Source organism: Chiloscyllium plagiosum, unplaced genomic scaffold (genome assembly GCF_037043375.1).
Source record: "Chiloscyllium plagiosum isolate Xiang-an unplaced genomic scaffold, Cpla_swu_hap1 HiC_scaffold_35, whole genome shotgun sequence".
Lineage (NCBI taxonomy): Eukaryota > Metazoa > Chordata > Chondrichthyes > Orectolobiformes > Hemiscylliidae > Chiloscyllium > Chiloscyllium plagiosum.
This window is the reverse complement of record NW_028270173.1, coordinates 14,173,643-14,189,188: the sequence shown is the minus strand read 5'-3', so window position 1 is coordinate 14,189,188 and position 15,546 is coordinate 14,173,643. Positions and strand designations below refer to the sequence as shown.

General features: G+C 48.6%; 1 protein-coding gene across 2 annotated transcripts; it reads left to right on the top strand.

Moving 5' to 3' along the window:
* Positions 1-1,363: 1,363 nt before the first annotated feature.
* LOC148140082 (zinc-binding protein A33-like) lies at positions 1,364-12,859 on the top strand. Of its 2 annotated transcripts, none has more exons than XM_087979278.1 (6): positions 1,364-1,986; positions 2,211-2,306; positions 2,406-2,633; positions 3,230-3,252; positions 5,791-5,906; positions 11,585-12,859. In XM_087979278.1, exons 1-6 carry the CDS (start codon positions 1,576-1,578, stop codon positions 12,133-12,135), a joined length of 1,425 nt encoding a protein of 474 aa, XP_087835404.1. In that variant the 5' UTR covers positions 1,364-1,575; the 3' UTR covers positions 12,136-12,859. The 2 variants fall into 2 exon arrangements, with proteins under 2 accessions (XP_087835404.1, XP_087835403.1); XM_087979277.1 differs by having other exon boundaries at positions 2,400-2,633.
* The last annotated feature ends 2,687 nt before the right edge of the window (positions 12,860-15,546 follow it).

The following is a 15,546-nucleotide window of genomic DNA, read 5'->3' as shown; positions in this document are numbered from 1 at the left end:
AAGAACTTTGAAATCCAATCCCTGGAAAGACTGTTTCGATATCTGCTATCCCGCTATCTGCTGAACATTGACAATATTTGTGCATGAGGTTGAGCGACCTACACAATATCGGTTATGGATCTGGGTCTTACACCGGATTTCACCAGAGGGATTGTCGCCGGCAATGAGGTCATGTCTGCAGCAGGGTGGAAGACACAGTGGTTCCCAGCCATCACCCCCACCGCCCTCTCTCTCTGTCTGTTTCTCCCACCCCATCTCGATTGGCAGCATCATGTGTACATTCACACTCCCAGCCCGCAGTCAATTCCCCTTCCACATTTTAAACCTGTTTCTCTTTCAAATATGTCGACAGAATAAAGACTTGTTTACGATAAGGGACAGGTATGGATTAATGACTGGCGAACATAGGGACACAAACAGGAGGAGTGACTGGGAAATTCCCGCGGTGACAGGATGTGACTGACAGGAGCCATAAGGATCAGTATTTGTGCTCCAGCTGTCCACAAAATATATCAGTGAATAGAAGCTGGGGGCCAAATGTAATCTTTACAGATTTGTGGGGAGGAAAATTCATAGGGGGACAGTGTATTGTGAGGAAGATGTAAAACAGCTTCTGAGGAATTGTCAGGCTTCATGAATGGGCAAGAATATACCGGATGGAACATAATGTGGATAAATGTGAAACGATGCGGAGAAAGAGATTTGAAGGGTATTTCGGGAAGGATGAGGTTGAAGAGTGCAGGTGTACAGTGGGACCTCAGTGTCATTGTCAATAAATCGCCGAAAGCTTTCACGCGGATGCAGCAAGGTATGAGGAAGGCTAAAGTAATGTGAGTGAGCCTTCATTGCTCGGGGATCTGAGTACAGGAGCAGGAACGACTTGCTTCAGTTGGATAGGAGCTCAGTTAGCCTGCATCTGCAGGACTGTGTGTATATTTGGTCTCCCTATCGGAGGAACTATATCGTCACCATCCAGGGAACACAGAGAAGGGTCACCTGACTTATTCCCGGGATGGCGGAACTGTGTCCAATGACGAGAAACTGGGCAAACGGAGCCTGTATTCCCCAGAGTTTTGAAAAATGAGAGGCGATCAAGCTGAAATTTACAAAATGCTTAAAGAGGTGGACAGTGCTGCTTCAGGTGAGATATTCCCGCCGGGCTGGAGATTCCTGAACCAGGGCCCAACTTCAACATAAGGCGGTTCTCACTTCGGTCTGAGATGAGGAGAATTTTGAATTCCCTTGGATGGCTGTGAATCTTTGTGATTCTCGACAGCAGAGGGGCGTGAGAGATCACTCTTTCAGCATGTTTCAGGATGGAGTTTCCAGGTTTCTGATTACCAACGGCATTCGGGGTTATTGGAATCGGGAGGGTAAAAGGCACTGGAGTAATCGATCAGACAGAATCATGTTGAATGGTGGGGGCTGAATAGCCGAGACTCATTCCGATTTCCTGTAATCAGTCTCTGAGTATTGCGGTGAAATTCCTCGGGGAAACGTTGAACTGGATGTCTTGACCAGCGCAGGGATATCGAAACTGAAAGTGGTTTGAATCAGGAAGTGCTGAGGGTGAACATGGCGTCCAGACAGCAGCTCCTGAGTTTCACCGAGGAGACAATTTGTCCCATTTGTCTGGATTTCTTCACCGATCCGGTTATACTGGATTCTGGACACAACTTCTGCCGCTCCTGTATCACCGAGAGTTGGGAAAAGAAGGAGATAAACTCCTGTCCGGAATGTAGAGAGGAGTTGACGGAAAGAAACCTCAGGGTAAATCGGGCCTTAGCGAATCTGGCGGAGAAAGCTCGAAAATTAAAGCTGGATCCGAAAGAGAAGGAAAGTAAACCTCACTGTGAGAAACATCAGGAAGATCTGAAGCTGTTTTGTGAAACTGACAAGAAGTTGATCTGTCTGATTTGTAGAGATTCGCGGGAACACAGAGAGCACCGCTTCCTGCCGATCAATGAGGCTGTTGAAATCTACAAGGTAAACATTGTATTTTGTCATCGATATTTCTAAGCAATCTGTTCAGACCATCTTTGAGACTCGTCTGGACTCACACACCTCCGTCAGAGACCAGAAACAGGAATTGTATCGCTGACAATTGCTCTCCTGCAGCGTTAGTGTTCTTCTGAAATAGTTTTAATAAGGAATTAGCACATTTTCAGGGGCGAACACTTTGAGATTGTAATTTTATTTTCCAATTCTAGGATCAGCTGAAATCTTACTTAGATTCTCTCACAGAGAAGAAATCGGTGGTTCTCCAAGCTGAACTGACCCAGAAACGGAAGATTTCCGAAGTGAGGGTGAGCTCTCCCTGTGCTGATTCTCTGGGATCTCGGTTAGTTTTGTTCCCTTTATCGTGGGACATTAATGAGGTTTCACATTTCATTTGGTAGGAACAGGCGAGCAGTCTGCAGACCCACATCACATCCGAGTTCACTAAAATACACCAGATTCTCACTGAGAAAGAGCAGCGTTTACTCAGAGATCTCAGGGAAGAAGAGGAGAGGATTGTAGAACCAATGGAGAGAAACCTTCGAGAGATTCAGGAGAATTTAAATTCTATTGAGGAGGAACTCTCAAAGTTGCAGAAACAGATGGATCAAAAAGACGAGCTGATATTTCTGAAGGTAAGGGAAGATATTGCATGTTATTTCAGCTACATTTCAGACATAATGCTGACTGTAGAAATAATATCGAATTTAGTGCAAAGAAAGTTAACTGAACTTGTGACTGTCTGGACGATTCTGCTGTTGTCTCTGAATTAGGCTCAGTGCTCCCGAAACGTTCACTCTGAAGTCTGTCCACAGATCCTTCCAAACCTGTTGAGAATTTCCAGTAATCTCTGTTTTCTGTAACTGTTGCCACACCGTCTGCAGATTCTGGGGATTACAGACATTCTCCCGAGAATCAGTTGTTATTTTGTTTTTGTATTATTATCTGTGTTCCCAAAGCTTAATGATCTCCGAGAACTCCCATTATAATCCAGTTCCAGTTCCATGTGGAGGGTGTGTGGGTATGTCTGGTACAGTGGGAGTGTGAGAGTCACTGTGTCTGTGAACGGGACTGATGGTCAGTTCCAGTTTATTTTACCCTCTCCTCTATCTTCTTTCCAAAATGTATCTCTTCACACTTCCGTGTTGTGTCTGCACATTTCAGCAGCCTATCTGAGTCCTCCTGAAATCTGTTACTGCCATCCTCATTGTTTGTGATTCATTTCTTTCAGGAGGAGGCTTGTCGGAAGAGAAGGTAGGACATGCTCTTTACTGAAACTCTGCACAGTTTGCTCAGGGATAGGTTATTTAGTGTTTATTTCCTGGCTATTGTCACTGCTTTAAAGGGTTGTTTATCGGGCGACATGAACTCCGGTTATGCTCACACACAAAGTGTTTTTTACAACAAGAAGCTCATTACAGGTGTGAAACAGCATTAGCTTTGATAAAACTGTTCTACAGTATTGTAAACAATGACAAGATGTCTGTAAATAGTACAGCCTGGTTCTCAGGCTGGAAGTGATCACTGCCCTGATTTGGGCTGTTTGTGTGACTGTGACCTTCCCCTGACCCTGAGAGAGACACACGGCCCATGTTTCCAGGGAATGGCCATCCCTGTCCCTGCATGGCTCCTGACCAGCCTGAGACAGTCAGAGTTTAAATGGGGAATCACAGAGTCATAGAATTATAGTGGCGTACGGCACAGAAAGACTCTTTGGGCCAACTCGTCCATGCCGACCAGTTATCCTAACCTAGTCTAGTCCCATTTGCCAGCACTTGGCCCATATCTCACTGCACCCTTCCTATTTATATACCCACTCATATGCCTTTTAAATGTTGCAATTTTACCAGCCTCCACCACTTCATCTGGCAGCTCATTCCATACACACACCACCCTCTGCATGAAAATGATGCCCCTTATGTCCTTTTATATCTTTCCCCTCTCACCCTGAACCCTCTACTTCTGGATTTCCCCACCCCAGGGAAAAGACCTTGTCTATTTACCGTATTCATGTCCCTCATGATTTTTATTAACCTCTACACAGTCATCCCTCAGCCTCCGATGTTCTGGAGAAAACAACCCCAGCCAATTCAACCTCTCCCTATAGCACAAATCTTACAACCCTGGCAAGATCCTCATAAAACTTTTCTAGTCCTGTCAAGTTTCATAACATACTTCCACTAGGAACAAGACCAGAATTGCACGAAAATTCCAAAAGTACCTGATACAATGTCCTGTACAGCCACAACATGACCACCCCACTCCTATACTCAATGCTCTGTCCAATAAAAGAAATCATACCCAACACCTTCTTCACTATCCTATCTACCTGCAACTGTATTTTCAAGGAACTATAAATCTGCACTCCAAGGTCTCTTTGTTCAGCAACACTCCCTAAGAACTTTCCATTTAGTGTATAAGTTCTGCTCTGATTTGCTTTTCCAAAATGCAGCACCTTGAATTTATCTAAATTAAACTCCACCTGTTACTCCTCAGTCCACTGATCTTCTCCAAATCCTGTTGTACTTTGACGTAACTTTCTTCACTGTCCACTACACCTCCAGTTTTGGTGTCATCTGCAAACTAACTAACCATACATCCAATGTTCACATCCAAATCATTCATATAAATGAAGAAACATACTGGACCCAGCACTGATCCTTGTGGCACACCACTGGCCTCCAGTCTGAAAAATAACCACCACATCCTGTCTTCTACCTTTGAGCCAATTCTGTATCCAATTAGCTCGTTCTCCCTGTATTCCATGAGATCTAACCTTGTTAACCAATCTCCCATGGGGAACCTTGTTGAATGCCTTACTGAAGTCCATACAGCTCATGTCTACTGCTCCGCCCTCATCAATCCTCTTTGTTACTTCTTCAAAAAACTCTGTCAAGTTCAGGAGACATGATTTCCCATGCACAAAGCCATGCTGACAATCACTAATCAGTCCTTGCCTTTCCACAGTTTTCGAAATCCTGTCCCTTAGGATTCACTCCAACAACTTGCCCACCACCAATGTCAAGCTCACCAGTCTCTAGTTCCCTGGCTTTTCCTTACCACTTTTCTTAAATAGTGGCACCATGTTAGCCAACCTCCAGTCTTCCAGCACCTCACCTGTGACTGTTAATGATGCAATATCTTAGCAAGGGACCCAACAATCACTTCCCTAGCTTCCCATAGAGTTTGAGTGCACACCTGATTATGTCCAGAGGATCTATCCACTTTTATTTATTTCAAGACATCCAGCACCTCCTCCTCCGAAATATGGACATTTATAAAATATCGCCATCTATTTCTTTATCTTTCATGTCCTTCTTCACAGTAAACACTGGTGCAAAATAGGTGTTTAGTATCTCACCATCTCTTGCACCTCCACGCAAAGGCTGCCTTGCTAATCTTTGAGAGGCACTACTCCCACCCTCATTACCCTTTTGTCCTTCATATATTTATAAAAAGACTTTCAGATATTTCAGTTTTTTTGTCTCTGTTCCACAAACTCTCTTGATCATACAGTAAGGGGATGGAGGAAATGTCTATCATCTGCATGGTGTGTGATGTCTCAGTAACTAATCTGTTGTCAGGGCATGGGCCTTTCTCTGGATGTGGGGGTTTCCAATCCTTGCCCTTGCAATATCTAAGTATTTTTGGATCAGTTTTAAAATAAGATGAACATTTCACATTCAAGCTCATTGACTCAAACATGAACAACACTGAAAGCATGATTATTTAAATCATTTCTAATATTTGAACAAAACTGAATTTATAATGTCAACTGTTTAATATTTACAGGATTAGTAAGGAGGGGAACGAATTCTCAGCTGCTGACAGCTCTCTGTCTCTCGCACAGTTCACTGGCCCTTTGCAGTACACAGTCTGGAAAGAAATGACACACACCATTCACCCAGGTAAACATGTGTATTCATTTTGCCTGATGATAATCCAGTTGTGCAGGGTCTCCAAGGCCCCAGGTTACATCTTCATATCATTAGTTGTAAATTCAGACAGACTCTCCATGGAAACATTGTTCTTTCTGTGGGTTCATTTGGATAAGTGTCTTGAGCCATCAGCTCTGTGTGTCAGAGCAGCAAAGGGTTCTGTCTAATCAGAGGAATAGAGCACGGAAACAGGATTTCGAGAGGAGACTGGGCTGGCTTCATCTGGAGTGACATTGGAGGAACAGTTTTTACCAGAATATAAGGAAGACGGGTAGACCTTAAAGAGCCAGGGCTGACAGGCACATATCAAATGGGGAATGTTTGAGAAACAAAAAGAGAAGTTGCTTCAAAAGCTCAGCAGGTTTGGCAGCATCTGTGGAGAGAAATCAGAGTTAGCATTTCTGATTGAGTGACCCTTCCTCAGAACAGATTCTAACTCAGAAAATGTCAGTTTAAATGCAGAGGATTGGGTGGGGTGAGGGAGTAAGGAGTAAAGGATAACTGGGGATAGACCCCAAAGAGAGAGAAGAGCAGTTAGACAGGCAAAGGAGTGGATAATGATCTGGGTATGAGGGTGAACAGCTGTTAATAGAGACTGTTAATGGCCAGCAATAGGTTGTGTGTAATGTCAGACTATGTGATAACAAGGCTGGACATGGGAGAACTCAGACCCTAAAGTTATTGAAGTGAATACTAATTCCAGAGGGCTGCAGTGTTTGCAAGCAGAAAATGAGCACTGCAGCAAGCTTCTGATGGAGGTATTCGGCAGGGAACAGAATGGTGTGTTAAGGTCAAAAGTACAGCCGGTCAGACAGCATCTGAGGAGTAGGAGAATCGACTTTTCAGGCATAAGCCCTTCATCAGGAATGCTCTGTTAAAGTGGCAGGCAACGAGAAACTCAGGGTCTTTTTTGTGAGCAAAAAGTAGGTCTTCTTCAAAGTGGTCATCCAGTTAATGCTTTGTTTCCCCAAGGGTAGCAGAGACCACATTGTGAGCAGTGAATACAGTAGACTAGATTGTGGGAAATGCAGGTAAAGTACTGCTTCACCAGGAGGGTACATTTGGAGTCTTGGATACTGTGGAGAGAGGAAGTAAATGGGCAGGTGTTACAACTTCGGCAATTGCAGGCAAAGGTGCTTTGGGGCTGTGTGTGTGTGTGTGTGTGTGTGTGTGTGTGTGTGTGTGTGTGTGTGTGTGTGTGTGTGTGTGTGTGTGTGTGTGTGTGTGTGTGTGTGTGTGTGTGTGTGTGTGTGTGTGTGGAAAATGAAGGAAGATTGCAACAGGATGTCCCTGAGGGAATGATCCCTGCGGAAGGTGGTTAAGAGAGGGGAAGGGAATATATGTTGGTAGTGGCATCTCACTGGACATGGTGGAAATGTGGCTAATATCCTCAAGATGTGGATGCTGGTGGGATGTTAGGAAAGGACAAGGGAAGCCGATTGTTGTTACAGGAGGGAAGAGAAGGTGAGGGCGGAAGTGTGGGAGAAAGGTTGGACCATTTCAGGGCCCTGTAAACAACAGTGCTGGGGTATCCTTGGTTGAGGAAGAAACTGGACATCTCGGAAATTCCCTTGTCAAAGTTGGCATCATCGGAAAAAATGTGATGGGGTGGAGAATTGGGAGAATGGACTGGAATCGTTACATGTAGCAGGATGCAAGGATGTGCAGTCCAGGAAACTGTGGGAATCAGTGGATTTATAATGGATATTGGTGGCCTGTATATTCCCAGGAAAGGAATGGAGGAGTCAGAGCTGGACTAGGTTAAGGTGAGAGCGGTGTGGAAGCTTGAAGTGAAATTGATAAAATTTTCCAATTCCAGACATGAGAGTGATGAGGCAGCATTAATGTTATCATCGACATACTGCAGAAAGCCTTGTGGGTGGGGGCCGGAATAGGACGAGAAAAGGAATGTTTCACATACACCCCAAAGAGACAGGTATAACAGGGGCCCATGTGGGAAATGATTCCTACCCCTCCGACCTGAAGAAAATGAGGGGAGTTAAAAGAGAAGTTGGTGAGGGTGAGGCTAAGCTCGGCCAAGGGGAGGAGGGTGGTGGGGGTGGGCACAGTTCAGGCCTTTGTTCCAGGAAGAAGCGGACAGCCCTGAGACCATCCTGATGAGGGATGGAGGTGAACAGACATTGCATTTTTTTAAAAAGTTGAAAGCCGTTTAAAACCTGAGGCATTATCTGTTAGCTCTAACCAAATTAGCCCTAAATCCCATAGAAACCAGGCACATGGGAAGATATGCGGTTATGACCCTCCATCCCCGGACAAAAAACACAGGGACAACCTAACCTTGTTAAAGGAGCAACATTGTTCCCCCTCTCACTCACGCGACATTCTCAGCCTTCCCACACACATCTCATTTTCACTCTCTCCTCCTCTCTCCCAATTCTCCTCCTCAGAGTTATCTTCCTCATTTTCAAACCCCCCCCCCCTCGCTGCTAACTTCCCTCTCCATTTCCCTTAACCCCTGCCTTTCACCTCCTCCAATCTCATGACCTTGCACACAACCCATCTCTTTATTCACCCCATCATTGTCTCCTCAGATTCCTTGTCCCTATCCCTCACTTCTGTCTCCATACAGGCCCTACTCTCCTCACCCTCCCTCCCCAACACCTTGCCATGGATCACCACTCCCTACCTCTAAGCAACACTCTCTCGTGGTCTCCCACCCCACTATCTCCTGCTCTCACTGTCTCCCTTCTGCTCACTCCCCACTTCTACTCTCTTGACCCTACTCTGTGTACTCACCTGATGAAGGGCTTTTGCCCGAAATGTCGATTTTACTGCTCCTCGGATGCTGCCTGAACTGCTGTGCTCTTCCAGCACCACTAATCCAGAATCTGGTTTCCAGCATCTGCAGTCATTGTTTTTGCCTACTCTTGCACTCCCTCTCTGCCCTCCTGATCACTCTCCATTCATTCTTCCCTCTCCTTCACTGATCCCTCTAGCTTAGCTTCCCATCCTGGTTACTTACTCCTTGACCTCATTCTTCTCTTGGTTTGTATCTGCCATTAATTGTCCTTTAGCCTGACAGACTATGGCCTCACTGCATTCTCCACCCTCCATCTGACTCACCTCCACACTCTTCACATCCATCATTCCTCTAAATTGTTCACCATTCAGTCCTATCCCCACCCTCCCTCCATTTCCAAACTTTGACAACCTCTTCCCTCCACCTCATTCTCCCCTCCACCTCCCCCTAACACTCTGGTTTCCCACACTCTCCAATCTCCATTGCTATCAATGTTCCCTCACTCCCTCCTGATTTCCCTTTCCCCCTCAATATCACAGCTCCCTCCTGCTCATTCCTCACACTCTCTCAGCTCTCCCTCACTGTCCCCTCAATCACAGCTTCCCAATCCAGTCAGTCTCCCCTCAACCTCACACTGCTCTCACCCTCTGCTTCACACTGCCCCTCACTCCCATCTCACATTCACCCTCCCCTTCCACTCCATTCCTCCATAATCACTCTGCCATGATTTCCCCCACCCCAGACTCTCCCCTCTTTTAATCTTGCCTCCTCACTATCCCCTTCCTCTTCACTCTCACCTCCACTTCTCTTCCCCTCCACCTCATCCTCAAATTCACTCACCTTCTCCACATTCCTCAGACTTGCTCAACTTCCAAGACCTGACTATCTCCTTCCTTTTAAATCCCTGGCCTACAGTCCCCTCATCTTGACTCTCTTCTCCCCCTCACAGACTTGACCTCATCCTCCAATTCACTGACCTTCAGAATGCCCTTATTTTGTTCTCTCACTTCCACATACGGATTAATTCCCCATACTCTTAACATGTCCCATCCCTCTCATATACCTCGTCACTCCCTGCCACACATTTTTCTCTCCCGCTCACTTATCCCTCCCATGCCCAAAAGGAACCTGTCCTTCTTCCCTCCAGCTTAGCCATCCCTTCCTCCTCACTCTCACCTCCCTTTCTCTCTTCCCCTCACTCACTGCATCTTCATCTCTCAACCCTCCCACTCACTGTCCCCATCTCCAATGCTCAATCGTCCACTTATTTGGCAAATCTCCTTTCCTTATCCTTTCATTCTACACCATCAATAACTCTCTCCTATCCCATCCCAAACCGTTCCCCTCCCTCACAAAACCCCTATACCCTCTTCCCCCATCTTTACTCAGCTTCCACTCATTCCATCCACTATCACTTCCCCATTTCTTCAATCTCCCATTCCCTGATCTGAAATTTTTAAAAAACCTCCTGTCATTTCCTCCCACTCTCCATCATGCTACCCTCCCCTTTCCCTGAATCCTCCCTGATAAATGTAACTTCACTCTACCCCTCCCTCAGTCTCCCCACTCCCTTGCTGCCCATCACTCCTGCTTCCCCTCACTATCCTCATTCCCACCCACATCACCTCACTCTCCCCTTCCTCTTGCATTCACCAACCTTCCACTTACTGTTCCCTACCCTTCCAGTTCCACTTACCGTCCACTTTCCTCACTCTCCATTTTCACTGACACTCATTTTGTTATCGCACTCCTCCCTGTGCTCACTTCCCCATTACTCTTCCCTCCTCTCATTCTTCCCTTCCTGTCCCTCCTTTCCTAGTTCCATCACCCTCAGTCTCCAACTCACTCTCCCCTTCTAATTCGTATCTTCCTCCTGCACCTAGCCATCTCCCATTGGAGTCCATGTCCATCCATCTCTCTCAGTCTCTCCTTTCCCTCATTCTGCCCTCCCCCCATCCTGTCCATATAATTCATTCTCACTAACTCCTTCAGTCTCCCTAACCTCTCCCATACCCCTCACTCTTCCCATCCCTCTCCCGTCACCCTTCTGGCCCCTATCATCTGACACTCCCCTATGCTGTCCCACACCCCCTTGCACTCCCCTCACTCTCCCCTCTACTTCCCCAACCTTTAGTGCTTCTACTCCATCCTCTTCTGCCACACAATCTGCCCCTCGCTCTCCCCTCACTTTCTGCTTCAGTTTACTGTCTCCAGCACACTGGAATTTGTCACGACCATCACACTTCCCATCCCCACAATTCCCCCTTCTTCTCCCCACTCCTCCTGGCTCTCCAGATGATGGCACTGCAGGCACTCCCCAAACTGCTCTCTCCCTTACCCGGCCCTAGGAATACCCCTTCCCATTGCTCTTACCTGAGCACTCACCCTCGCATTGCTCTCCCTCCTCTGAGCTCCCCCTTAATCTCCACACCATTCTCTCTCATACCACCCCCTCAGTCCCCCTCCTCTCCCTCCCACCTCTCCTCACTCTCCACCCTCTATCCCAACTCTCCTCACTCTCTCCCTCTCTTTCACCTTTCTCTCCGTCCTGCGATAAGGTTAATGTTAGGGTTAGTGTTCTGTTCTTCCTTTCCCCACTAACTCCCCTCCAAATGAACCCTCTCACCGCACCTCCCTCCTTATCCCTCAACAGCCCTCGGCCTTACCATCCTTCCTCCTCATTGCTCCACTCTCACTGCACTCCCCCTCACTTACTTCTCTTTCCCTGTCCCTCCACTCCTTCAAACTCCTCTTTTCCAGATTCGCCCTATCTCCCCTTCACTCTCACCCCCCTGTATCGGTCAACCCCTCACTACCTGCTCCCCTCACTCTCCCTGGCCTCTCTCTCCCTCCCTCTCTCTGACGTGTTATTTGATCTCTCCCCCAGCTGCAGCCTCTCTGACTCTGGATCCGAACACAGCGCATCCCCGGCTCATCCTGTCTGAGGACCGGACCAGTGTGAGACTCGGAGACACAGAGCAGCCGCTCCCTGACTCCCCGGAGAGATTTGATTCCTGGGCCTGTGTCCTGGGATCAGAGGGATTCACATCAGGGAGATATTACTGGGAAGTGGAGGTGGGGGAGAAGACCTGGTGGTATCTGGGAGTGGCCCGAGAGTCTGTGATGAGGAAAGGGGGGATCACCCCGAGCCCGGAGACCGGATTCTGGATTGTGTGGCTGTTACCCGGATGCCGTTATTTTGCCGCCACCTCCCCCTCACGGACCCCCCTCTCCCTGAGTGTGAATCCCCGGAAGATCGGGGATTTCCTGGACTATGAGGGTGGACAGGTGTCATTTTACAATGCGGACACCATGTCCCATCTCCACACTTTCACCCACACTTTCACTGAGAGGCTCTTTCCCATCTTCAATCCGGGATGGAATTACGACGGGAAAAACTCCGCCCCGCTGACAATCTGCGGGATTAAAGGGCACTGACAGATCCATCCCATAATTTCACCCCGTCCCCCTGCCTCCTGCCAGCTGTAAACTGATGGGGGTCAGTCTCAGTCTGGGGGAAAGAAGGAGGGGGAGAGAGAAACAAATAGAAGCTCAATTGTAGAGAGGGACTGACTGGGTAGAGTGAGCTGTGAGCTGCAGGAACCCGGGGACCTTCCTGCCTGTAATGTTGCTCCACAGGCGGGAGGTGGCGCTACATGACAGTGTTGGAGATGAATCGGTCAGTGGGTCTCAGACTGGGCTCAGTGGGAGTCTTTCTCGGGTTTGGGACACCAAATCATTTCACTGCAGGGTCAGTGGGGTCTTTCCAGGGGGGGACACAAAATCACTTCACTGCCGGGTCAGTGGAGTTTTTCCACGGGGACTGGGCTCAATAAAAATAAAAATGTCAAAGTGATCTTCTTTCGTGTTCCAACATGTATTAGTAATGTATCTCCCACAAATGATTTAATAACATTGAGAAACTGGTCTTGTTTTGCTTAGTTTTGTAATTATTGTCCAGAATGTTACTGCTCTTAAATATAATTGGAAAATATGAAAACCTCAGCTTTGAAAGTGATGGTAAAGACAATGACTGCAGATGCTGGAAACCAGATTCTGGATTAGTGGTGCTGGAAGAGCACAACAGTTCAGACAGCATCCAAGGAGCAGTAAAATCGACGTTTCAAATAAAAACCCTTCATCAGGAATACAGGCAGATAGCCTGAAGGGTGGAGAGATCAGTGAGAGGAAGGTGGGGGTGGGGAGAAAGTAGTAAAGACGACAATGGGTGAGTGGGGGAGGGGATGAAGGTGATAGGTTGGGGGGGGCGGAAGGGTGGAGTGGATAGGTGGAAAAGAAGATAGGCAGATAGGACAGGTCATGGGGACAATGCTGAGCTGGAAGTTTGGAACTGGGGTGAGGTGGGGGAAGGGGAAATGAGGAAACTGTTGAAGTCCATATTGCTGCCATGGAGTTGAAGTGTTCTGAGGCAGATGAAGAAGCGTTCTTCCTCCAGGCATCTGGTGGTGAGGGAGCGGCGGTGAAGGAGGCCCAGGACCTCCATGTCCTTGGCAGAGTGGGAGGGGGAGTTGAAATGTTGGGCCACAGGGTGGTGTGGTTGATTGGTGCGGGTGTCCCGGAGATGTTCCCTCAAGCGATCTGCTCAATGTAGAGGAGACCGCATCGGGAGCAACGGATCCAATAAATGATATTGGTGGATGTGCAGGTAAAACTTTGATAGATGTGGAAGGCTCCTTTAGGGCCTTGGATAGAGGTGAGGGAGGAGGTGTGGGCGCAGGTTTTGCAATTCCTGCGGTGGCAGGGTAAGATGCCAGAATGGAAAGGTGGGTTGTAGGGGGGCGTGGACCTGACCAGGTAGTCACGGAGGGAACGGTTTTTGCAGAAGGCGGAAAGGGGTGGGGAGGGAAAATACCCCTGGTGGTGGGGTCTGTTTGGAGGTGGCAGAAATGTCGGCAGATGATTTGGTTTATGCGAAGCTTGGTAGGGTGGAAGGTGAGCACCAGGCTGGTTCTGTCCTTGTTACAGTTGGAGGGGTGGGGTCTGAGGGCGGAGATGCGGGATGTGGACGAGATGCGTTGGAGGGCATCTTTAACCACGTGGGAAGGGAAATTGCAGTCTCTAAAGAAGGAGGCCATCTAGCATGTTCTGTGATGGAACGGGTCCTCCTGGGAGCAGATATGGCGGAGGCGGAGGAATTGGGAATACGGGATGGCATTTCTTCAGGAGGTAGGGTGGGAAGAGGTGTAATCCATGTAGCTGTGGGAGTTGGTGGGTTTATAAATGTCGGTGTCAAGTCGGTCATCATTAATGGAGATGGAGAGGTCCAGGAAGGGGAGGGAGGTGTCAGAGATGGTCCAGATATGTTGGTGAATTTGATGAATTGCTCAACCTCTTCGCGGGAGCATGAGGTGGCGCAAATGTACTCTTCAATGTAGCAGAGGAAGAGGTGGCGAGTGGTGCCGGTGTAATTACAGAAGATGGACTGTTGTACGTAGCCAACAAAGAGACAGGCATAGTTAGGGCTCATACAGGTGCCCATGGCTACCCCTTTGGTCTGGAGGAAGTGGGAGGATTCGAAGGAGAAATTGTTAAGCGTGAGGACCCGTTCGGCCAAACGAATGAGAGTGTCGGTGGAAGGGTACTGTTGGGGATGTCGGGAGAGGAAGAAACAATGGCTTGGAGGCCCTGGTCATGGTGGATGGAGGTGTAGGGAGATTGGATATCCATGGTGACGATGAGGCATTGGGGGGCAGGGAAACAGAAGTCTTGGAAGAGGTGGAGGGCATGGGTGGTGTCTCGAACGTATGTGGGGAGTTCCTGGTCTAGGGGGGATAGGACAGTGTTGAGGTAGGTAGAAATGAGTTCAGTGGGGCAGGAGCATGCTGAGACAATGGGTCGGCCAGGGTGGTCAGGCTTGTGGATCTTGGGAAGGAGTTAGAACCGAGCAGTGTGGGGTTCCCGGACTGTGAGGTTGGAAGCTGTGAGTGGGAGATCTCCTGTGGTGATGAGGTTCCGTATGGTCTGGGAGGTGATGGTTTGGTGATGGGGGGGTGGGGTCATGGTCGAGCGAGCAGTAGGAAGAGGTGTCCTTGAGTTGGCGTTTGGCTTCAGTAGTGTAGAGGTCAGTGCGCCAGACTACCACTGTGCCCCCTTTATCTGCTGGCTTGATAGTGAGTTTGGGATTGGAGCAGAGGGATTGGAAGGCTGCGCATTGTGAGGATGAGAAGTTGGAGTGGGGGAGGGGGGTAGATAGGTTGAGGCGGCTAATGTCTCGGCGGCAGTTGGAAATGAATAGGTCGAGGTCGGTAAGAGGCCAGCACAGGGTGTCCAGGTGGATGCAGTGTGTTGGAGGTGGGCAAAGGGGTCCTCGGAAGGTGGGCAGGAGTCCTGATTGTGAAAGTAAGCTCGGAGGCAGAGGCGGCGGAAGAAATGTTTGACGTCACGGCGTGTGGATGGAGGGGGATGAAGGTGAGTCCTTTGCTGAGGACTGATCGTTTGTCCTCAGTGAGGGGTAGGTCTGGAGGGATGGTGAAAACTTGGCAGGGTTGGGAGCTGGGACCTGATGTGGGTCTGGAGCTGGGAATCGGGGTGGAGCCTGTAACTGGAGTGGGGGAATGGGGGTGGAGTCATCAACAGGGGTGGTGTTCCCCTCCGGGTTCTGGGCAGCAGGGACGGTGACAGTGGGATCTGAGGGGGCTGTGTCAGCAGAATGCAGGTGAGTGGCGTTGGGGGCGGAAGTGGTGGCAAACACAGCAGTTGGGGTAGGGCGGAAGTCACTAAGCATGTGACATCAGCGATTATGTGAGGGGCAGAAGTGATGTCATGTGTGGTGCATGAGGAATTGTGAGGGGCAGAAGTGGCTGTAGGAGCGGCCATGATGGGGGCGGA